The following is a 24,234-nucleotide window of genomic DNA, read 5'->3' as shown; positions in this document are numbered from 1 at the left end:
CCAAAAGCAAATGTTCCTTCAACCAACCAATGCTACTATAGTTATATCCACAGTCAAAGCTCCAATTATTTATGTAATGTACATACTTCATTTAGAATCAGAAGTACAAGCTGCCATGTTCAAAAAACAAATTCCCCTTATGAGCCAAATGCAAGCTACCCTGCAGTATTTTGAATAACCGAAATGTGTAGGTCATTTAGTAATTTCTGAAAGGCAAAATGACCGACAAAGGGCTTGGGGAGTAATTCCTATTTATGTCACGACTCTAGACGGAGGGCCAGGAGCTCTCCAACCCAGCTCTGCACTCAGTATCACAGGACCTGAGGCGTCATCGAACTGTGTCTGTTCCCTGGTTTCCCAAAAGAGAGTGTCAGCGCAGAGACCAGCCCCAACCTGGAATGATGAGGCCTGAACAAAATCCTGCTTGTCAAAGTGAAGTAAGTCGTACAGTATACAACACAATTGTAAGGGACGGTACAGTTAATCAGGGGAGGAACAGCGATGTGGGCTGCTTCCCAAGAAATACCCGTGTCAAAATAGGAGAGAACACCAAATTGCCTTTGCTCTCTCTTCCCCCGCTTCTCCGGCCCATCTCTGCATACCCATCGGGGAAGAAAAGCAACCGGTGGGTATCCTTCACTTTTACTTACTAATAGTTCATCCATACTGGTCTGGCATTTTTCCAAGTTGATCCGCTTTATTGCTACGCGTTCTTGCCTGGGCTTGCAGAGAGCAGCCTGAACCACGGCGGTGGCTCCGCTGCCTGAAACAAAAGAAAAACAGCATCAGCTAGTAAGTGGCATGCGGTCTGCTTACCAGTCAGGACCCCCTCCTGAAACAAATACCTTTTTTTTTTTTCAAGGTATTCAAAACACTGCCTTTGAACATATTCTTAAAGAGTTTCTCAGTCTGAAAATAATCATCTGTGGGAGAAAAAGGAAAGAGCGGGCTCCTTGACGGGATACAACACCAGTGCCCGCACTCCAGAAGCTACAGTCCACACCCAGAAAGCCCACTGCGATCCAGCATGCTTACTGCTGCCCTGAACAAAGGCTGATAAAGTGACGGGTCTGAGGTCACAGGGACAAGGTACTCGAGTCTCTAAGCACAACGTCACCTGGAGGCCGTTACCATCGCTGGCCCCCAGTATCCTCTCACTTCAGCGCCCTGACAATATCTTGAGCTCTCCTTCCACTTCAGCCCAAACCAAACCACTCCGCCCGAACTACTTCAGGGTTTCCACAGGACGCTGTGACAACTTCTCCACTCGGAGCGCTCTTTGAGCTTACTCCGTGTGCACCTGCTCTACAATTAGAAGAACAGGAATCAGCCCGAGGATTCTCATGTTGAAAGCACGACGTTCAAGGATGCCGAGCAAGTGATGCAAATGTGTAATTACACGAGCTCTCAGCTTTCATACGAATTTCCTACTTCTAAGGTTCCATGATCCTTAGCTAATGCACTCAAACTCCTAGGAGACAGAGTCATGTCATTATCCATATTTTATAAGAGCAAAATGTAGACGTGTAATGATTTGTGGCAGAGCACAAAGAGCTCCTAATCCGATTTCTATTCCACGGGGGCAAAAAGACCTCTAGGTTAAGGCATCTCACTTCTGCAAAGAATACCAAAAACCTCCCCAGGAGCACGTAAATCCTCTACCAAGACAGCCGAGCAGAGACAACCTGCGCTCAGGGCTGTGCAAGCGGGGACCCAGGTGTGACCATGTACCTTTCTCCTTGAAGCTTTTCTTCGAGGACTACTTCTCAAATGAGTCATCCAATATCATCAAATGGGGGAGGGGGCAGCTTTGGGCAATACAGAAGCGAGATCAGTACTAGCTTTCCTTACAGACGTGACAGGCATGACATTTCTGGTGCAAATCAATCCTTTCCCACACCAAGGAAGTGCCCAAGTGGGGGTCTTTGGAGCTGAAAGTCTGCCCTTTCTTCTGTCCTGTGGTCTCAACATCAGCTCTGGCCCCCAGATCTGGTGTCCCAAGCAGATCACCCTCTGCTCCAAAACCGGGTCTCCAACTATAAGACTCCCATTCCAGAAAGCCCAACCTCTGTTCAGCGAGAGAAATCCGCATATACTAAGCACCCTCTGTATGGTAGGCACTTTACTCATGCAATTCTCATTACAAGCCTGCACGTTTTTTATTCCTAGCCTCATTTCATATGTGAGAACACTGGGACTTGGAAAACTTGCCCACACAGCTAAGTGCCCGGGCCGGGGTCTGAGTCAGGTCGGCCAGACTCCAAGCTCCATGCTTTTCCCTGCTTCCCAAGGCCAGAGCTCACGCTTCCCTTCCTCGCTTGCCCTGGCCTTAAAGGACAGAAAACTGTCCTATGTGCTTGAACAAAAGAGAAACCACGCAGAGGGAAGAGTCCAGTGAGCCCTACTCTCTAGCTCAAGGAGAGAGTGCTATTGTCAGAGGTTGTTAAAAGGGCCTCCCTGTCCTTAATCTCACTGCCTGCTCCATCAGCTACTATTCCAAGTCCCACCATATCGGGCTTGGCCCTGCAGATCAGAGCATGCTGGGTTCAATCCAGAATGCTCAAGATATCAGAGCCAAATACTACAAAGAGGCCTGCTGATAGCAAAATGTACTTTCCAATCAAGGTCTCCAGAACAAGACACCATCACTGACTGAGCCACAGAGAAAGCGATAAGTAGCTGGTGAGCACTGGGCCTGCTATCCAGCAGAGAAATCAACACACATCTTTAAGGAACTGCTGATGGGAAAGCATTCTCAGCTCTACCTGTTGTAAATCTGCCCCCCAGTACTACTCCCCCCCCCCAAAACCCTTAATCCACATCCCAGAACATTTTCAAACCAGGTGAACTGAAAAACAGGAAAGAGGAAAATACGCTCCCAGAAAGGCTAACAAGGGGGCTTCCTCCCAGGGTCTGGTAAATCCTTGACTATCAAAGTCTCCTGACTTCCACAGACACATGCAAGAATGCGGACAAAAATAAGAATTCTGGACAGAAAGAGGCAGCAGGAGGGAAAGTCTTTTATTAGAGTTTCACAACTAGAGAGTTGTTATTACATAACGACTACAACTGACTAAAGAACAACCGGAAGTTTCTTGTCTCCAGAGAGAATAATCCTGGGGTTCCTGTCTTAGCGTGAATGCATGTAACCACTCACTGGACAATTTAGGACACCGCTTTGACCCTAAAGATTTCCCTCACCCGCAAGGGAGATCAAGAACAATGACAGAGGGGCAGGAAGCCTTAGGGACCACCAAGTCCAACCCCTAGCTTTACAGATGAGGAAGGGAAGGGGAAGGGGAAGGGGAAGGAGGAGGGGGAGGGAAGGGAAGGGAAGGGAAGGGAAGGGAAGGGAAGGGGAGGGAAGGGAAGGGAAGGGAAGGGAAGGGAAGGGAAGGGAAGGGAAGGGAAGGGAAGGGAAGGGAAGGGAAGGGAAGGGAAGGGAAGGGCACTCTCACTGGAAAGCACCTTGATCTGTATGGGCTTCCAGCCTCCGAAACTGTGAGAATTAAGCGCGTGTTGCGGGAAGTGCCCAGCCCCTAGTATTCTGTTACAGCAGCCCAAGCTGACTAATACAAAAGCCCTTCATTGTCGGTTCTAAGTCACTGCCTCGCTATCACCAGTGGTAAATAATAACGCCGTGAAAATCAGGTCTCAACAACTGCCTGATGAAGTCAACAGCAAGATAAGGTAACATTCAATGGAAGGGCCTCCGGTTGGCCACTGAAACTCCTAAATCTTAGGTTAGTAAGACCCTAGAAAAGGAGGTTCAACAAGAATTCTATCCTGTCCTTTCAACCTGGTACCAATTTCCTCTGTGATGTGGGGCCTCATTTTTCTCTAAATCTAGTTTCCTTAATGGGCATAATAAAATCTACCTGTGACGCCTAATAACATCCCTGGAAACATGAACTCAGTAAACGTTAGGCTCTCTCTCTGAAATGCATTCCGCACCTGCACAATTAAGGAGCTAGACTGTATCTGTAGTTTGCACTACCCTCTAGGGAAAAGAGAGAAGGCAGAGTAGCTCCAGATCGGTACTAAGTAGCATTCTGCTTACAGGAAGATTCAGTTCGTTTAAAGAGGGGAAAAGGAGGGCTAACCTCGAAAACTGGGAGACTAAATGATTCCTAAGGTCTGAGACAACATGATGAGTCTAAGAGTCTAAAATATGAGAAGAATCCAGAGAATTCTGGAATAGCTATGAATTACGATTCTATAACTAAACTTCTCATTGATAAGGAACTCTGATATCTAACCTAAAAATTACTTTTAATAATCTCGGTCTACCTGGATTGCATGAGTTCATAACCTAGTCCTACCACATACAAATGCTTATTCTTCGATCACTGACTTAGCTTCTCCATGCTTCAATTTCTTCATTTATATGATGGCGATAACAGCACAGAGCTCACAGGGTAGCTGTGAGGATCAAATGAGTTAATACACGGAAAGCCCTTGGAACTGTGCCTAGTACATAGGAAGCACTAATTAAATCGTAAGTTATAGTATTACTTCTCCAAGTCAACTGGTGTCCGGCCAATTTGCTGTTTTAATGCTACATATTTCATGATGTTGACATACCATCATTTATTCAGCCCTTCTCCATTCATCAATCTTCTCTTTATTTCCAGTTTTCCGTCCAGTATGAATAATGTAGCAATAAATAGCCGGTACTTTAAAATATATATATATTAGTCCATAAGAACTTTTCTTTATGATAAAGTTAGAATGTAGCCAACTGTCCAGTAACCTCTCCTTATAAATGTCAGGATTTAAAAGCAAACAAACAACATAGATATTCTATTAGCCTATAATGGGAATAGTGGCCAGTGGAAGGAAGCTGTCGTCACATCCTACTTAAATGAGGAGCACCCAGCCAAAACTTTTCCTAAGAGTTTGCCTGTCTCTTAGCACATGAAAGGACGCCTTCATTCTGCTTACCTGTCCTTTCTCAGTGCACAGTGTCCGGAGGGGCATCAGGCTTGCTTTCTGGATGTGCTGGTTGGTGGTGGATAATTAACAAAACAAATGGCTCCGGCCCAGCTGATGACTTCTTCCAATTCTCTCTTTATCCAACTCACTATATGTGTTCTATTTATGTCATGTGTCTGACCTCAAAGGCCATGAGACCAGGCAAGGTCACGAGAGCCGGAAGCTGACCAGTGTGTGAATGGACACACACGTGAACCCTGCAAGGGCACAGCTGCCACTCCGCCCCCGCTAATGTCGCCATGGAAGATCGCCAACCTAGCACGACAAGATTCTGATTTGTGCAGAAAAGCTGAAAACTCAGAATTTTGTTTGAAATCTCCTAATAAGACAAGGTTAGCAATTAAATTTTTGTGAAATATAAAAGCATTGTGAGTCACGCTGAAGCTTGCCACAGGCTGTATTTTGCCTCCCGGTGTAACTACTATTCGGCTTCAAAGGCACCCTTCCTTACCTGACAGTCCAATTTTTAAATTATTAGCTTACAGATATGAAGTTGCCATTCTTTTGGATCAAAAGTGATCACATTTCCAATGATTCAACATAATATATGTACATACTCAGGACACGGGCCCAAACTGACTGACTACATGTGGGCCGTGTTGCCATCCACCTTATCCCACCATTTCCCATCAAGAGAAATCTATCAGGGCTATTTTCCTGTCATTTGGTACATCCTATGTGAAAGGAACAGCGCAGTAAACTCTCAGGTCAAACCCGAAGAACAGAAATGGTAAGACAGGTGTTATAAGCAATTCATTATGTGGATTCCTTAATGAAACCGATGCTCCTGCCAGCCTGTCTGATAACTGGTACACCGACTGTGTGTATACCCTGGGCAGGGCACAGCAAGGCCACGTTTTTCATGGAAGCAACAAACAAGGGACCCCCCCCCCCCCCCCCGCAGGGACCTTGTTTGTGTTACAATCACGCCGGCCGAGTTACATCCTTCTGCCTCCATCAAAAGAACCAGTCGGTGGACCCACCTTCTGGAATTGCTGGAGCAGAGTAAGAGCTCACACAAAATTAAATGAAGACGAGGGTGTTGTGGAGAAATGGCCACTGAGCAAATATGCTCACATTTCACCACTGACCTACACAAAACTCCCTTACCTGGGAGAGCCTGGCTTGTTGGAACCTTTAGAGGTCACAGACCTCACCAAAGGAAAGCAGCACTTGTATGTAACTCAGCAAGAGCCATCTGATAATGCCACAGAAAAACAAAAAGTAGCCTGGGGATCTGATCGTAAGAGAGATAGAGGGGAACTGGGATGTGGAATCAAATTGAAATGAATGTCAATAAATTCACCTTGGACCTCAAGCTACATCTAAAGCAGCAATTTAAAAAAAAAACACATTAAAAAAAAAAACCCTACATTACACTTACTAAATTCAGAAGGTACATGGATTAGGATTACTGATAGAAATAAAATCAATAATGAATATTGCGGGAATACAAGTAAATTCTAGGCACCTGGTTAAAGAGGAGTGGTAAGTACGTGATAAGGAATTATTAAATAACAGACTCTAATTTCCATCAAATTCAATGTGATTAATATTGGGATTCACTCCCAGACATTTTTTTGTTTTCTTAATGATATACACTAGATAAAAAAAGAAAAATCACTCTGAATATGATTACTTGCCAGCTTAAAAAAAAAAAAAAAAAAAAAAAAACTTCATTAGTCTGAAGAGCACTCAGATGTAGGGCTTAGACCCCTCAAAGCTGAAACTGTATTCTAGGATTCTAGTCCTGATGCTGATACTTACCAACATGCAACCTGGAGGAAACACCTCCGTCTGTGAATGTGCATTTATTTGCTAAGAAAAAGAACACCCGATTTTGATGGGGTGGGGGCGTTTGACAAGCTAGCCCCAGGGCTTGGCGAGGAATCCCCTGAGACGCTTCCTCCTCCAACAGCCGCAAGCAGAGGTAGTCATTTCCTCTCTGCTCCCAAGGACCCAGAGCAGCCTCATCCTAACACGTCCAGGATCACAGAGCGGTCTTCCCTGGCCTTATTACTCCTAGAATCGGCCCTTTGGCCGAAGCCCCTGCCTGGAATGCAGGAGGCCCTAGGTAAGTGTTGGCTAAGTGAATAAAACTCCCGTCAGCCCGTCCCTGGGGAAGCCAGGTAGACACAAGAGAGGTGAAGCCGTGTTTTACGCAGAGAGCACCAGGGCCCTGGAAGACCATCCAATCCAGAGGCAAGGAGGAAGAGCAATTTTACTCGATATGTTGTCTCTGACCTACTCGTTGTGTGTGTTTTAAGTAGTTAATTGGTGGATGTGGCAATGAACTTCAAGAACAGGCCTAGGGAGGCCATGTGCCTGAAGGCATTTCTGATCTGCAGAACATCTGTTTCCATTTTAGAGTCAAATGTCACAGGAAAGCTCATACTAAAGAGCAGTGTTCCACCACAATGGGTAGGGAACTTCAGTTTTAAAAAATTAAATCCCCTGGCCGCTGCTCAGCATGTAGGAGCCACGCAAAATGCGGCAGGCTAATACAGTAGGGCCTCTGAGGGCTCCCCGTGAGCATAGAGTAGTGACATAAAACACCTAACAAGGTGAAGAGGGGACAGGAGCCATCAGCAGCCCTCCAAATCCATGCACCAGGCCCTGGACTGCAGGACGGACACGCTCCTACAGAGCACATTTGATTTTCAGATTCATTTAAAGGTCGAATTCAAGTCCTTGCCCCCTGCACACTCAAAGCCCCGTGATCTGGCAGAACTGAAAAACTTCCTGTTCTGCTCCAAGGGGGCAGTTCAACCCCTCCCAGCAAAACCCACTCGTTCTACTGATTAAATCAACCCAACAGAAGCCAACATTCCACAGAGGAATGTCCATTGCTATTCATACAGATAAACAGATACACCCACTGGCGAAGGCCAAAAGACACAAGTGTCCTGGTCCCAACAGGGTGTTCTAACATGACGTCTCTCATGCCTCACTGCTCCAACCTGAAGCCACTTGGAAATGGGAAAGGCTGCAAATACAAAAAGAAGAGCTGGTCTCTACTCCAAGGTCAGTTCCATTCATCCCATCTCAGCTACACGCATGTTGCCTTTGTATGAATAGGAGAAAGGTATCTCTCTCTCTGAATGGACACAAACCTGGATGTGGAAGGCCTGACAAGGGGACGATGCACAATTAGGGGGGAAAGCTCCTTTCTCCCAGTTATTGCATCATAGTTCACTGGGCTGAACGAGGGCTGATGTTCGGCCTCTAGGGGCAATGTACAACCCTGTTGGCCTTGGAACAAAGATTACTATATCCAAAGCACCCATTCTATAAAAACAAAAATAAGTTAGGTTCCTTACTAAGCCCCGGGACAACAACCCCAGACCTAAGAAACAGCCCCCTGAGAAGGCCCTGGATAGGGGAGGATTTTCTCAAAGCCTCTAAGACAGAGTAACTACATCGGAAACACCTACAATGTCTATTTCAAAAACGGTGAGCCCATATCCAACCTACTGAATCAGGATTACTAAAACTGGCGGCCTGATACGTGCCTTTTTTTGTTGTTGTTGTTAGAGAGAGAGCTTGAACAGGAGCAGAGGGGAGGGGCAGAGAGAGAGAGAGAGAATCTTAAGCAGGCTCCATGTTCAGTGAGGAGCCCCACTCAGCACGGAGCCCGACTCAGGGCTCGATCTCACAACCCCCAGGATCGTGACCTGAGCCAAAATCAAGAGTCGGATGCTCAACTGAGTGAGCCACCCAGGCTCCCCACTGATATGTGTATTTTTTTTTTCAAAGATTTTATTTATTTATTTGACAGAGAGAGAGAGACAGCCAGCGAGAGAGGGAACACAAGCAGGGGGAGTGGGAGAGGAAGAAACAGGCTCAGCGTAGGAGCCTGATGTGGGGCTCGATCCCAGAACGCCAGGATCACACCCTGAGCCGAAGGCAGACGCCTAACAACTGAGCCACCCAGGCGCCCCTGATATTTGTATTTTTAATAAGCCTCTCCAGGGATCCCGCTATACTCTCAAAGTTTGAAATCCATGGTTTCTGGGTATCAGCTTGCCTTTCCCTTCCCCTGCCAGGACACAGGAAGATTTATCAGTTAGAGGCCAGTTAGGAAAATAGAAACAACACTAGGTACTACAACAGATATCATTTGATACACAGAAGTGGTTCAACAAGCGTCAGAGAGCTGGAAAGACTGAGCAATAGCACTAAACTGTGGGAAGGAGCTCCCACCCCTGGGGCGCGGGATGGGGAGTCAAAGGGAGGAGCTGGGGTTATGGGAATCTAACAGTGGAAAGGAGGAGAGCCACAGAGCTGGGAGCAGATCTCTTGAAGAACAGGTGCTGGCACCTCGGGACCCTTTGGGAAGGTCCATGTGGGGCAAGAACTCAAACTTCTGAGAATGGCCAGGCAATGGATTCTCTGAGGGGTGCCAGGAGGCTGGTTCCAGGATGTAGCAAGGTGCTGGAAATAGGAACCAATGGCAGCTAGCAGAGTGAAGGGCCCTTTCTGGAATGAGGCTGACAAGCACAGCAAGCAAATGCAATGAATCACGTCCCTTCTGCCTCCTCCAGCCTCCCGGAAGCCCTCTAGCAGCCCCTATTAGAGAGCTTAACAGGGAAACAGCAGGCAGAGGAGGAACGTGGATTGCCGAGTAACAGCCCAATACACAAGGCAGTCTAGAAAGGTCTATCTGGTGCCTAGAGACAACCACTTAATAAGGAGCCAAGGGAATAGGATGTCCATCAGCCCCACACGAGGCTGGTGCCTATTCCAAGCTCCACCTAGCAAGGGTTGGCCTTGTCCTTTTCATTCTCATTCACTCTGTTTTCAAACACAATTCCTGAAATGGCCCCTTTTAATATCTAACACTCCCAAAATGTTCATTCTGTCCTTACGACCCCAGCTCAGCCCCATTCTACCTCCTTTTGGTCAGGTAGTAGTAACGAGTGGGGGTCTAGGGCCAGACAGCCCTATCAGCAATGTGACCTTGGGCAAGTTGCTTTGTACCTCTATGCCTCAGTTTCCTTAACTATAAAAAGGGAATGGCAATGGTAGCTACCTCATGGGATGGCTGTAAATATTACATGAGATAATACACACAAATAAAGCAATATAAAGGAACATGTCTGCCACATAAGTGGCTAATTATGTTTTGACTGTATTATCAACAGTATGAGTATCCCAGACACCTGGAAAGAAACTAGAACGAGGTCTACTATAAGTTTCTTAAAAACAAACAAACAAACAAAAAAGCTTTTTTATCCTCCTCCCCCCGGGATCACCTCCGTTCCCACAGAGCCCCACTTCTTAGGTTCCTGTGACGGAAGCTAAGTCCCCCTCTTCCAACCCTACTCCTGGTAGCCAGCACTGACGACTAATTTTTATACGACAATGACTGGGTGTACATAAAATTATGCAGGGAAATGATTCATTGTTCAAGATCCACTTCTCTGGTAATTATCCTTGGCTGCCACATCCATGAACCGGCAAGTAACTAAAACAAGTCTCCTAGCTCAAGGACACTGGAGAAAAGTCCACTCATGTGAATGCCACCCACCCCTCCCTCCTTCTCCATCTGATCTGACTTTACTCATAATCTCGCTCCTGCTTATCTGGTCTCCCCCGGCAACCTGAGGTTCTCCCCCAAGTAATACCACACAACATGAGGTAAGGGAACCCTAAAGGGTAGAGGTCTTCCTGCCTCTCTCTCTCTCTCTCTCTCTCTCTCTCGACACAGAATTCATGCAGAAGCGGAGGGAAGAGGCCACCGTCTAAAATGCTGGCAGAAAAGAAGAGGTACAAGGGAGTGCTAATTACAGGAACGCAAAGGTCCAGTGTGGTGGAAAGCAGGGCCTCAGCAATCTGAGCGGGCCCGGAGCGCAGTGGTGAGAAAGAAGGCCAAGAAGCACCCCACAAAGGGCACTTCGCACCGCGAGGGGCCTGCTCACCACTGGGAGCCTGATGGAAGAAGCAGCCTGACCTGCCTCCAGCAGCCCCACCGTGCGGGTCCCCGCAAGGAGGCACCTGCAAGACCTCACAGTGCCATCAGGGGGAGCCCAGTAGGACACCAGGAGAACTCTCCCTCCGGTGGTCTTGAGGCTAGGGGCCAAAATGTTAGAGGCCTATGCAGGAACTCGAAAGCGCGCAGATAGTGCAAGGGGTCACCTGGGTATGGCAGGAACAGGCAGTCGCTGACTCCACGGGGCGGGGGCTCCCCGGTGATCCGATGCAGCCAGTCCATGGACCGCACTTGGAACTGCTAGAGCACAGGGGCGGTAGCTGACCCAAATCACCCAGGTCCCCACCTCCTAACAAAGGATCAGAGTGTTTGGAAACCTCCTGACCCACCCCTCCTCAACCCCAACAGCTGATTGGGGAGGGCGGCAGGAGCCATGGGGAGCAGATGCCTGGGGAGTCTGGGAGAAGAGGCACCCACTTGCCTGGGGAAGGGGTTCCCCGGCCTACAGGAGTCCAGAGGGAGCAAATGCCTCCACAGGGAACCACACTTGGTAATTTTATGTGTAGTTAGCTCTTCAAAAATGAAGATTCAACACTCTTCCCCTTAATGTTTATTACTTGATTTTTCAGTATATTTTCAGAAACTGGCTACGAATGAAGCCTCAGGAGACGAAGTGTAATTTAACTTCCAAAATTACTTCCAGCAACTGTGGCTTAAATTAACTTGGGCTTCAGTTACCTGGAAATTTATTCCATTAATCCAGAAAACAGGATTCCTCAAATATTATGGGTAACGAAGGGTACACGGTAAACAAAAGTGGCCAGTCAGATCACTGTAAATGCTTTTATTCAACACACATTGCCAGGAGACGAAGTGTAATTTAACTTCCAAAATTACTTCCAGCAACTGTGGCTTAAATTAACTTGGGCTTCAGTTACCTGGAAATTTATTCCATTAATCCAGAAAACAGGATTCCTCAAATATTATGGGTAACGAAGGGTACACGGTAAACAAAAGTGGCCAGTCAGATCACTGTAAATGCTTTTATTCAACACACATTAGACAATTAAACTTTATAACAGCAATACGATGTCTAAATTCAACATACACAGATTACCTCGTATGGCATTTCAAGAAAAAGAATTATTACAAATAATAATTTTGTTAATTGAAACTCCCCTCTTGTAGCATGAGGCCTAGGTCCCCATCTCCGTGACCCCATCTCTAACTGGCAGCTGACGTGTATTCTACGGAGGGCTGCAAAGGGGGGGACTGTGACATGGAGTCACTCATTTCTCACCTCTTGTTTTAGTAGCTAGGCTGACTGGATTGGTAAGTACTTCTTAAACTGATCTTTTAAGAGAGAAACTCCTTTATCTCCTTTCTGTTTCATTTACTCATCAAGCAATCGAAGTGTTCAGTTTCATGTATTTGCTATCAAGTTTCTGGTTAACCAATGCTTCTGTCTTGAACTCCAAGTTCTCAGGAGGCAGTCACCTCCACTCTCAGTGTGCTTTGTTCACTGCCAAGAAGACCCCTCTTGCACATAAGTTAATAAAAACCTGTTGGCCAGGCCCTCAGATCTAGGCTCCAAGCTGCTGGCCCACCAGCTACAGTGTATGGACCAAAATCCTGAAAATGCCCCGGTTTCAGATTCAATCTTCTCATGTGTCAACTAGCTCCACTTTGTTACTCCGGCCAATGCAGTCCCAGTCAGGAGACCAAGATGGATAGAGAGGCGCAACAAGTCCACCACCAGCAGTGGGAACAGAGTGGGAAGGAACAACCACAAGCATGTGATCTATCATGTACAATAACTGTAATAATGCCTTCAACACCCACAGAATAACAGCATCTCAACGTTGAAAAAAAACTGCAGGGGCGCCTGGGTGGCACAGCGGTTAAGCGTCTGCCTTCGGCTCAGGGCGTGATCCCGGCGTGATGGGATCGAGCCCCACATCAGGCTCCTCTGCTATGAGCCTGCTTCTTCCTCTCCCACTCCCCTGCTTGTGTTCCCTCTCTCACTGGCTGTCTCTGTCAAATAAATAAATAAAATCTTTAAAAAAAAAAAAAGAAAAGAAAAAAAAAACTGCATTTTATTGTTCATACAATCATATGACAAAGACTACGCATTTGTTTATTTATTCAGAGATTTTACTGAGCTTCAAAGAACTCACCAGGCACTATTTAAGGTGCTGGGAATGAGGCAGAGAGGAAAAAGCACGTGCCCTCCAAGAGTTTGCATTTTCACTGGGATGACAGGCATAGATTTCTTTAAAAATTTGTGAGTAAGAATTTGATTTTGTGGTAAGTAGTATGACAAAACAGATATTATATCAGTTTATGGGAAGATCACTTGAGCTATGATGGTCAGGGAGGCCTCTCTGAGGTGCTGACATCTGGGCTGAATTGAAGAAGCCACAAAGATTTGTGGGTGGAATATCCCAAGAAGAGAGGCAGCACATGCAAAGGGCCTGAGGCAGAAATAAGTTTGGAGAGCCTGAGGGACAGAGACAATGGTAGTGTGCTTGGAGCTTGTTTATAGAGAGGGTAGGTGGAAAAAGAGATGGTCGGATAGGTAGGCAGAGGAATGAACACACAGAGAGAGCCCTGTTGGCCAAAATAAGTACTTTGGAGAATTCTGACGAGAGTTATTGACTCACATTTATACTGCTCACTCCAGCTGCTCCGTGCACATAAGGTTATGATGTGAAGCAAGAGCAGATGCAGCGTGATTGGTGAGGAAGTTGCCAGAGACGGGCAGGCACGAATTCATGACGGCTAAAGCTCGGGTGACCGAAGGGGGGGGAGAAAAGTGGCTGGATTAGGGATATATTTGGAGGTAGAGCCGTGGGATTTGCTGACTGACTGGATGTTAACTAGGAGGGCATGGGGGCATTTAGGTAATAAAACTAAATGCATGATCACCTCCACTATAATCATCACTGCATTTTATAACAAACGGGCTTGATTCTCTCTTCATCTTCACCGTTTCCAAAACTCTGCCACCAGAGCTGTCCCTCCACCAGACCACATGCCGCTTGCGCCCAATGACAACTTAAAAAGCTTGAGCTACCGTGCATTTGTTCGACCAAGTGAAGAAGAGGAAGGATGAGGACGCAGGGGCCGGAGATGCGGAGACCAGGCTGCCGCCCGCTCCCACTTACTGAGGAGACGCAAGCAAGAGCAGGGGCTGTGCTTCCGCACGGTCAAGAGGTGTTCTCAGGGAAGAAAGAATTGTTCAGTCATTTCCTACAAAAGAATATTTGTGTGGACTGCCTCCTATGAAGAAACATGTTTTAAAACCAAAAACCGGGGGCGCCTGGGTGGCACAGCGGTTAAGCGTCTGCCTTCGGCTCAGGGCGTGATCCCGGCATTACGGGATCGAGCCCCACATCAGGCTCTTCCGCTGGGAGCCTGCTTCTTCCTCTCCCACTCCCCCTGCTTGTGTTCCAGTCTAACGAAGGCTTTTTTCCTCTCTTCCTTAAAATTACACCATGCTAAGCAGCCACGACAAAGAGTATTCTGAGTAAGTTTTTTCAAATCCCATTACCCAAACACAACTATTTTCAGGACTGCATATTACATTCTAATCCTTACTCATACGCACACACATATACACTCACATAATAGAGTCAGAGTAATTACGGCTCCGTGCTCTGCTGTTTGCACTCTGAATTAGATTGTAAACATTTTTCATGGTTTGACAACATGTTTATAATTACATTCGTTGCACCACAATACCCCAACAGGTTATTGAACCATAAATTCTCGCATTTAACCCTAAGATTAGACACTTGAATCCTCCTTTCTCAGAATTTTGTATCATAATTTCAAAGGAATAATCCACCTTTAGTGCAAATAAAAGCTAAAACAATGCCAAATGCAGAAGCTTCAAGACTCTTATTAAAGTCACTGTATTTGGTAACTCATTAAATTGCTTATAAAATCATTTATCTATCAAGGTGATTTGCCGAACCAAGTGAGTAAAAAGAAATACATCAATTTCATTCCGGGATTATTCACCTAGGATACTAGACTCACTCACAAAGCACAACAGGAAATCGGCTGAACCTGTACCAGAGAGTGGGCACTGATTTTTTTAGAGGGTGAACGGACTAAGGATTTAGAGGACCATCACCTTCTCTGCACTGTGATTCTGCCAAAGTCTTAACCTTCATCAGAGTCCACAGATGAAACACTGCAAGAGACAACTCTGAATGCTTTAAGCATAGTTCCACAATGACATCGTTCACTGTATTTAAACGTGCGTGGGTAATTTAGAACTATATAAATATATAACACAAATAAATGTCATAGACAGAGAGAATAGCATCCTGTGTTCTAAAGGTGTCTTTCCTTTAAGGCTTCCTAATCCCTCGAGGCATGGCTAAAAAGTGTCATATGCTATGCTATGCAATTGCCACTTTCCCAGCTGTCCTCCAGAGTCTTCGCAACGGCACTATATTTTAGGCAAAGCTAAAAGTAGCACAGGGGCAAGGGGAGCGCCAGGGGCTTTAGCTTCAGAAAGTATTTCGTACATCCCTTGATACCCTGACACTTCAAGGGTCATGCCGGGCTGCAGACACGAGGCTGACACTACTGAAGTTCGTTCTCAGCTTTAAAAGGAAGGAAACCAGCAGCAGCCTCTCTGGAATATTCGCAAATGCCTCGGACAACGGAATGTCACCTTTTCCATGTATTTTACTCACTGTCCTTCACTTGTGAGTCCAACCATTTCAGGAGAATGCCTGCAGGAGGACAAGAGATGGCTATCTATAGGGAAGATCCCATCATGGGACCCCTTAACTCCATCCTGGAAAGTTAAGGAGGCTGTTCAGTTTTGCAAACTGCTTCGTATTTCAAAGTCACTGGTGAAAGGAATTCCATGATGATTCCCTGTATTTTAACATTATTTCAACGCATTGAACAAAAACTCCAAAAGGACATCCAAATTCTTTGGATAACTGGTGTTCAGCCATAGCCAATAGTGCTTGAAATAATTAAGCTGTCAGCAGGGTCTTAGAAATGTCTGGGCTACGAGAGTATCTGGATGTCATATTATATTTCGCGATAGTATCTGACCTGCATTACAATTCCTCATGTTCTCCAGCAAGAAGCAAAATGACCGAACAGGGCCCATAAAATAATGTTCGGTTTTCCATTCACCTTAGTTTCTCTCTCAATCTTTAAAGTAACGTTTTCCTGGGTATTTTTTTAATCTGTGTATCAAAAACTCTATGTCAAAATATTTAAGAAATGGGAAAAGCTATGACTGGTTAAATAGGAAAAAAAGAAAGCAATCCATGGAAATATTAAATGCTATGCCACTAGTCTCAGAGGTCAGCACACTTGAAATCTACAGGACACAAGCATCCCCAGCTACCATCTTACCCTCGACTCTGGAACAAATGTATTTAAAGGATACCACAAGTTAAAATTAGAATTTAAAAAAAAAAAAAAAAGCCATTCTTGGGGCACCTGTGTGGCTCAGCTGGTTAAGCGTCTGCCTTCACCTCAGGTCATGATCCCGGAGTCCCTGGATGGAGCCCCACATCGAGCTCCCTGCTCAGGGGGGAGTCTGCTTCTCCCTCTGACCCTCCCACCTTTCCTGCTCTCTCTCTCAAATAAATAAAATCGTGAAGAAAAAACCATTCAGTTAAGCAAATTCCTTCTCATCTTCTACTACCATTCAACCAGTAAATATTCACCTTTTATTTTTGTACCAGTTTATAAATAATCATATTTTCTCTACTTGGTTTTATGATGATGAAATCCACAGAAATGTCTACCTGCCGTGGGCCCAGGGACCCAGCGTTACCGGACAGAACAATCATTTCCTGTAGCTCAGGGAGACCAAGACGTATTAACAAACATCTCTGTGTGGGACTGACACCAGCCCAGAACCACCTGACTCCTCGGTCTACACGCTTTTGATGGAAGATTCACAGTCACAGTCTCCAACTCAATAAATTCATCTGACAGGACTTTAAAGAGTTGGGGGGGGGAACACCAACAAGGAGCTAAAACTTTTTAAAGGCACGTCTCACATGGTTTACATTTTCCAACCACACTCCCAGTTGACTTTTAATTTCTACCTCACACTTTCATTTATTAAATAGATGGAAATTCCAAGATTTTCTCTTTAAATATTTTGGATTCGCAGCCCACACCGCAGAGGCCAAAGTTTATGCTAGCAGAGGGCCGCTGTGCCTCATGGAAGAGTGGGTAAAACACACCCCACAGAAAGAACGTTCTCTGAGAACACATGCAGACCCCGCACAGAAGCACAGGAGAAGCACTGAAATGTATTTCTGGGAAAACCTGGGACGTTTATTTTATCCTTATGTCAAGAAATGACAAACTTTCACTTCAGGAGTTAGCAAGCTCTGGTCACCACAGGTCCACTCGGCGAGCCAGCCTCCCACCCTCCAACTTTTTAAAGAGTTGCAAAAAGAAACTCTTGAAAATACAAGTATAGTCAATATTCTAGCTCACCAGGCACAATTCAATGAAAAAAAGAGAGAAACCAGACACAAATAATTGGCAAGTGGATGGAATCTGGTCATTTTTATCCCATTCCTAAAGGAATGCAATTTGAAGCTGGGAGAAATCCCACCCACATTTCACTTCTTTTTCCCTAAAGCCTCCTAAAACCCCCATTGAGAATAAACACCACCTCCCTCCAACATGCTCCTTTCCTAGCCCAAATCACAGATCCATCAGCCAATGAACAAGGAGATTTTCCCAACCCGGGTTCCTGAATTGGTTCCCAAACGACTTAGGACTCTGAATCAAAATAATGTTCAAGGAGACCATCCAATAAAAAGATATCTCTAGCTGCCATTAAAGCAAGAACAAAGAACAGTTTTGTCCTGTTCAAACAGCTCCAACAGATTATTCTCTGTCAATGGCCCCAAAGAAACAGAAAACTGGAGAGGAGGCATCCTAAGGAGACTGAGGCCTCTCCTTCATGCTTGCCCAGGGGCCACATGGCCAGGATTTCTGCAAGTGTTTTTGGTTTGGGGTTTTTTTTTTTTTAATTTTTTTAAATTTAAATTCAATTACTTAACATACAATGTATTATTGGTTTCAGAGATAGAGGTCAGTGATTCATCAGTCTTATATAACATCCAGTGCTCATTACATCACGTGTCCTCCTTTATGCCCCTCATCCAGTCACTCTATCCCCCCTCCCCCCTCCCTCCAGCAACACTCAGTTTGTTTCCTATGAGTAAGAGTCTCTTATGGTTCGTCTCCCTCTCTGATTTCGTCTTGTTTTATTTTTTTCCTCTCTTCCCCCATTATCTTCCGTTTTGTTTCTTAAATTCCATATATGAGTGAGATCATATGATAATTGTCTTTCTCTGATTGACTCATTTTGCATCCACATCGTTGCAAATGGCAAGATTTCCTTTTTTGATGGCTGAGTAATATTCCAGTGTGTGTGTGTGTGTGTGTGTGTGTGTGTGCCACATCTTCTTTATCCATTCATCTGTCAATGGACATCTGGACTCTTCCCATAGTTTGGCTATTGTGGACATTGCTGCTATAAACATTGGGGTGTAGGTGCCCCTTCAAATCACTATGTTTGTTTTGTATCTTTGGGGTAAATACCAAGTGCAATTGCTGGGTCGTAAGGTAGTTCTATTTTCAACTTTTTTGAGGACCCTCCATACTGTTTTCCAGAGTGGCTGTACCAGCTTGCATTCCCACCAACAGGGTAAGAGGGTTCCCCTTTCTCCACATCCTCACCAACATCTGTCGGTTCCTGACTTGTTAATGTTAGCCATTCTGACTGGTGCGAGGTGGTATCTCATTGTGGTTTTGATTTGTATTTCCCTGATGTCGAGTGATGTGGAGCATTTTTTTCATGGCCTGTTAAAACTCTTCACAGTGTAGGGACAGAGGGAACATACCTCAATATCATAAAAGCCATATAAGAAAAGCCCACAGAGAATATCATTCTCAATAGGGAAAAACTGAGAGCTTTTCCCCTAAGGTCAGGGTTCTGCAAGTGTTACCTGCAGATTGCCTGTATCAAAACCACCTGAGTTACTGTGAAAAAGAAAAATGCCAGGATTTGGTCAAACTTCCCAAATAGAACCTCTCGGGGAGGAGCTTGAGGACCCACATGCTTTAACTGGCTCCCTGGGAACTCTTCTGCACAATACAGTTTGAAAACCATCATCAAACTCAAACTACCTCTGTAGATCTCCCAAAGTTTGGACTATCTTTGCCAACACAAACCATGGACACAGTAAATTAAGTCACCGAACCCCTCTATTTACTCACAAGTGCTAATGATCATTCGTACAGACATAGTTCTGTTCACTTTTACTCTGAACAACCCTATGAAGTATTTCATCCCCATTTTATGCCTGAGGAAACAAAGACCCAAGGTCAAACTTTTCATAAGTGGCAGAGTAAAGATGTGTATCCAGGTCTCTTCTGACGTGGGAAAGTCTTCCCTTAAATGGGACCCCCTTTGATAAGCAGGGAAAGTAACTGACTGTCTTCCTGTTCTCCTACTGGTCATTTATACAGTTAGTCATGACGTCCTCCCCCCAGAATTCCACCCCAAAGATAACCACTTCCATCATGCAGCAGTGTCCAAACTGCTAGAATGCTCTCTCTGGATTGGGTTACTACAATTTAACAGACAGAATACATAAAAATTTTGGAAAACATCTGGAGAGATTAAAAAGAGAGAAACGGGGCTATAAGACAATGTTAACAGTTAACTGAGATTAGGCTGAGAGAATACGATCATATGCAGAAGATGGTGAGTGAGCAAACACTTTCAGAGCAACTAACTGAAGCATAAGGAACTTAGGTTAGATGAGCAGATGAACTTTCTGATGGGGAACAGTATAATAAGGGCATGGAGGTTATATAACGCCATGGATGGGAAGATTTACCAAAAACAAACAAACAAAAAAACAAGAGAAAAAAAAAACCATCTTTATATCTAGGGCAGAGTTTCTCAAACTTTAGACATTGACAGGTGTCCCAGAGAAGCAGGAAGAGAAGGTCAAAATCTCCCTCACTTGAGAACCATAGCTCTACGAGGCAGAGGGGTTCTGTCTAAAAGAGGGAAGAGAGAGAAGTGAGGTGGGGAAGAAACCAGATGTCCTTTCCAAGTATCAAGGTCGTGGCCAAACCAGTCACTGAGAACTGAAACTGCCTGGGGGAAAAATCGAGGAACCCGGATTACCCGGATTACCCAGAAACCGGATGATCGACTGCCCTCAGGAAAACCACAGAAAGGAAGACACGGAGACAAAAGAAGGGAAGAGGAATCACTTTGTCTTGGCAACCCAGTTACGTAAAACTGGGAGTTCCTAGGAGGGCGTTCTAGCCGAGGCTGAATTTATGAGACAGGACATATCACAGCTGTCACCAATGTCCGAGTTGAGGCTTCTTATCGTGTTAAATGGTGTTGACGTGACACCAAGACTGAACACTCTGGAATGTGAAACGTGGGAAAAGAAAGAGTGGGGAGAAACACAGAGCCTTGTCTCTCTTCAAGGCCTGCAGCCACTTGAAAACAAAGAAAAGGTTATAAGATTTGGAGACCCAATGTGTGTTCTTGAAATGCTTGTGAAAGGCACCGCGTGCTTGCCCAGGAGAACTGGAGCAACTCCGGGACGTGTAACGGGGACAGGCTACGTGTCGATCAGCAGGCACTGCCTAAATACACAAGGCGCCACGACGGACCTGTGCACAAAACAAGCTCACCACGCCTGGCCGTGCGCCTTGGGGCACACAGTAGAGGCAGCTTTAAACGTGGGCGCTGAAGACCTGGGAACACGAGCTGCTTTCTGTGTCTGCCGAGGTGGTCCCGCACTGGCCCCTCAACATTTCACCACCAGCACCGAAACAAAAGAAAGACCCTGTCACTCAGAGAGGAAGGCCAGGTGAGCCGGCAGGAAATCTATCTGGAGCGGAAACAAGAGGGCCCCAATCTCCTGCCCAGGGAATCCGAGGAGGAAGAGGCAGGGCAAGCAGGATCCTGAGTCCGGAGGGCAGTGGGGAGTCAGGCGCCCCACCTGGCGGCTGGCAGGAACCACACTGCCGCGCTCTGCCCACCAGCGAGGCCCGCCACCGTTCACTAGGTACCAAGCATCATAGCGTGCAGATCCACAAGAGACAAGCATTAGCCCTTCTGAAGATTTTCCCTGTTGGACACTGAAATCTGAATCAGGCGTAAAAGCAGAGAAGAGAGGAGATTATTCTTCCTGGGTCTTTATTTGCCACTTCAGATGCTAATGATGCATACTTTGCTCCAAGGCAAATTTTAAATCCCTGGATGTCCTTTCTCACTATGTCCAACAAAATTCTCGGGGCAAGTTTTCCAGGCTTTCCTTTGTGTGTGCTCGAGGAATACGAAGTCTGAATAATGGTGTAAACCAAACATAATTCAGTACTGTACTGTACCGAAGTTGACTTTGAGATGCATGGAAAGAGCACTAAGGTGGACTGACGGACACGTGACAAAGCAAGTGTGGAAAACATTAATGGTAGACTATAGGTGATGGAGATACGGGTATTCACTGTAAATTTTTCCAACTTTGCCGCATGTTTGAAATTTTTTCATAGGACAGTGTTGAAAACAATTTTTTTAAAGATTTATTTTTGAGAGAGAAAGCATGCACGCGAGTGCAAGGAGCAGGGGGGCACAGAGGAAAAGAGAGTCTTAAGCAGACTCTCGCACTGAGCTTGGAGCCAGGCCTACCTGTGGCTCAATCCCATGACCCTGAGATCATGACTTGAACTGAAACCAAGAGTAGGACACCCAACCGACTGTGCCACCTAGGCATCCGTCAAAAGCAGTTTTTAAATAACCCTGCAGCATTTATGTTGGAATAATATGGAATGACAAGGGGGAAATTAATAACATATTTAATAGAAATAACAGGTCATAAAACATGTACAATACGATACCAATTTTGTAAATATACAATAAACACCAAAATACTGTTTTTCTTTTGGAGATGGAATTATGGGTGACTTTTTATTTTCTTCTTTGTGCTTTTCCTACATTTTCCAATTTTTTCTTTAATGAGCATGTATTATAATTTTAAAAATTACTTGATAATATTAATGTTTAAAAAAACAAAATCTCTGAAGCCAAATTTAAATTACTTACTATTGAGAATTATACAGATAAGAAGTTTTATTACAGTGGGTTTTTTATATTCAGGTTCAACTCCCTTAGCAGCAGATTTTTTAGAAAAGCAACTGAGCAGAAGACAATCCTATAAGCCTTATTAAGGCAAGACAATAAGGAAATGTGTTTTAGCACTCAGTTCCTTTTAAGCAGATTTTCAAGTCAAAGCTTCCAATTTGTATAAATTCTACCTCCCTATAACGTCCATCTGGTCTACCACCAACGCAAAGCACACTCCCTGACAGCAGTGCCCTCGTGAGGGCCTCCTTCAGTCTCCAGAAAAGTCCCCAGCTGGCACATTTACCAATGTTTCTTTGTCCAGGGCACACAGCACAACACATACTTTCCAGCGCAAGCACAAAATACACCCGATGAGTTAGGGTTGTAGCAGAAATGAGATCGAGACTCTTGCTTCTGTGGCCGACTTTGAACAAACCACAAGACCCCAACTCTAAAATGAGAGTACTTGTCTCAGCATACCGAAGTCTCTCTGCATTCTTTAACATTTTACAGTGTTACAGATCTATAAAACAGACACCTCACATTCCACTCACTTCTACAAGAGAATAAAGGAATCAAAAAACAAGAGTTTTCTCAAGGATATATTTGAGGATCCAATGTTCAGAGATAGTGATCAATCCCAGGTAGGTAAGGAGGGAAGAGAGAACTCACATATGTCTCCAAGCTCCTTGCGACGCCCTTCCAAGGGAATGGAAACCAACCCCATTAAACTGAGTTGGGATCCACAATACAAGCATAACTCTAGGTAAATCCACTCACTTAATCAGATTCCAACTTCCGGAGAGATTAATTTAACACCCCTCTTTTACCTTACCAGGTGCAACTTCCCATGTGCAAAACCAGTCAGAAAGTTGTCAATCTTGCAAGCAGCTGAGCACAGGAAATAAAAGCTACCTTCTCAGCTATATCAATGACCAAGGTTGGATTAAGCTGTCCTCTGAGAACTCATCAATTGCTACTGATAATCTTTTATGCCATCTGCAGTGCTTTCATTATTTAATTTTCCTTTGTTGTTGTTGCATTAAAGTTTCAACTAATAAACAGTGAGAATCATCTTAATGCTCTAACTGGGGAAGTAACTGAGTACTGTTTGAAGAATACTTACATTTTCCAACGTAGGAGAATTCACCCAAATAGGCAGACTATTTTATAAACATATTAGAGCCCTTCCCCCTTATATCTCCTTTTTGACTCAATGTACCCCTTAATTAAGCACCTATTACTTGCACCCCACAATGAAGGTGAGGCAGCAGGTGCAGCAAGGAGTGAAGGATACCTACTGCCCTGTGCGACGGTAAGTCTCAGCACATGAGCATATGTATGCAAAAAAGGAGAATACAAAAGTCAGTCCCCAACTTCCGATGGTTCCTCTTAACTCTTTTTCGATTTTACAAGGCCTCAAAGGCACTATGCGTTCAGGAGAATCCGTACTTTGAATGTTGATTTTCGATCTTTTCCTGGGCCAGTGATATGCAGCAGGATTCTGTCTCGTGATGCCGGGTGGTGGCAGCAGCGGCTCCTGGCCAGCCACCTGATCAAGAGGGGAAACAACCAATACACTTACACCCATTCTGTGTGTCACTGTGAGCGCAGCATTCAATAAATTACAGGAGACATTTAACACTGTTATAAAATAGGCTTTGTTTTGATTTTGCCCAACTGTAGGCCATCCTGAGTGTTCTGAACACATTTAAGGTCGGCTAGGCTAAGCTAGGATGTTTGGTAGCTTAGGTGTATTAACTGCATTTTCAACTTACAGTATTTTCAACTTATGATGGGTTTACTGGGATAGAACGCCATCATAAACTGAGAAAGATCTGTAAATTGTATCCACTGCCTGGTGAAACAAAGAAGAAAAAGTTTTCATGAAAGAATTATTTAAGATGTGCCTTGGAAGGTAGGAAATGACAATAATACTAAATACAGTTTAACATTTATTGCACAATTAAAATGTAGCAGGTCCTGCGGTATTTTGCACACATCACTAAACACCAAGAATCTCGCGAGGCAACAGTTGAGCCCTGTGTTACAGATAAGGTCACTGGGACTCAGAGAGGGATTTGCCCGATGTCAAACAGCTGGTCACAGGTAAAAGCTCCAAATCCAGGTCTGC

The 24,234-nt window shown here is 45.0% G+C and overlaps 1 protein-coding gene across 3 annotated transcripts in view; it reads right to left on the bottom strand.

Moving 5' to 3' along the window:
* The window catches only part of STK39 (serine/threonine kinase 39), a 441,956-nt gene that overhangs the window by 226,284 nt on the left and 191,438 nt on the right, over positions 1 to 24,234 (bottom strand). For all 3 annotated transcript variants that reach the window (XM_040644241.1, XM_008687066.2, XM_040644236.1), the window contains one exon: positions 651 to 763. In XM_040644241.1, the coding sequence (XP_040500175.1) occupies positions 651 to 763 (113 nt within the window). The remainder of the gene's footprint in view (positions 1 to 650; positions 764 to 24,234) is intronic.

This window comes from Ursus maritimus, unplaced genomic scaffold (assembly GCF_017311325.1).
Source record: "Ursus maritimus isolate PB19 unplaced genomic scaffold, ASM1731132v1 scaffold_1, whole genome shotgun sequence".
Classification (NCBI taxonomy): domain Eukaryota; kingdom Metazoa; phylum Chordata; class Mammalia; order Carnivora; family Ursidae; genus Ursus; species Ursus maritimus.
Note: the sequence above shows the minus strand (reverse complement) of the source record. Positions and strands in the feature narration are given on the sequence as shown.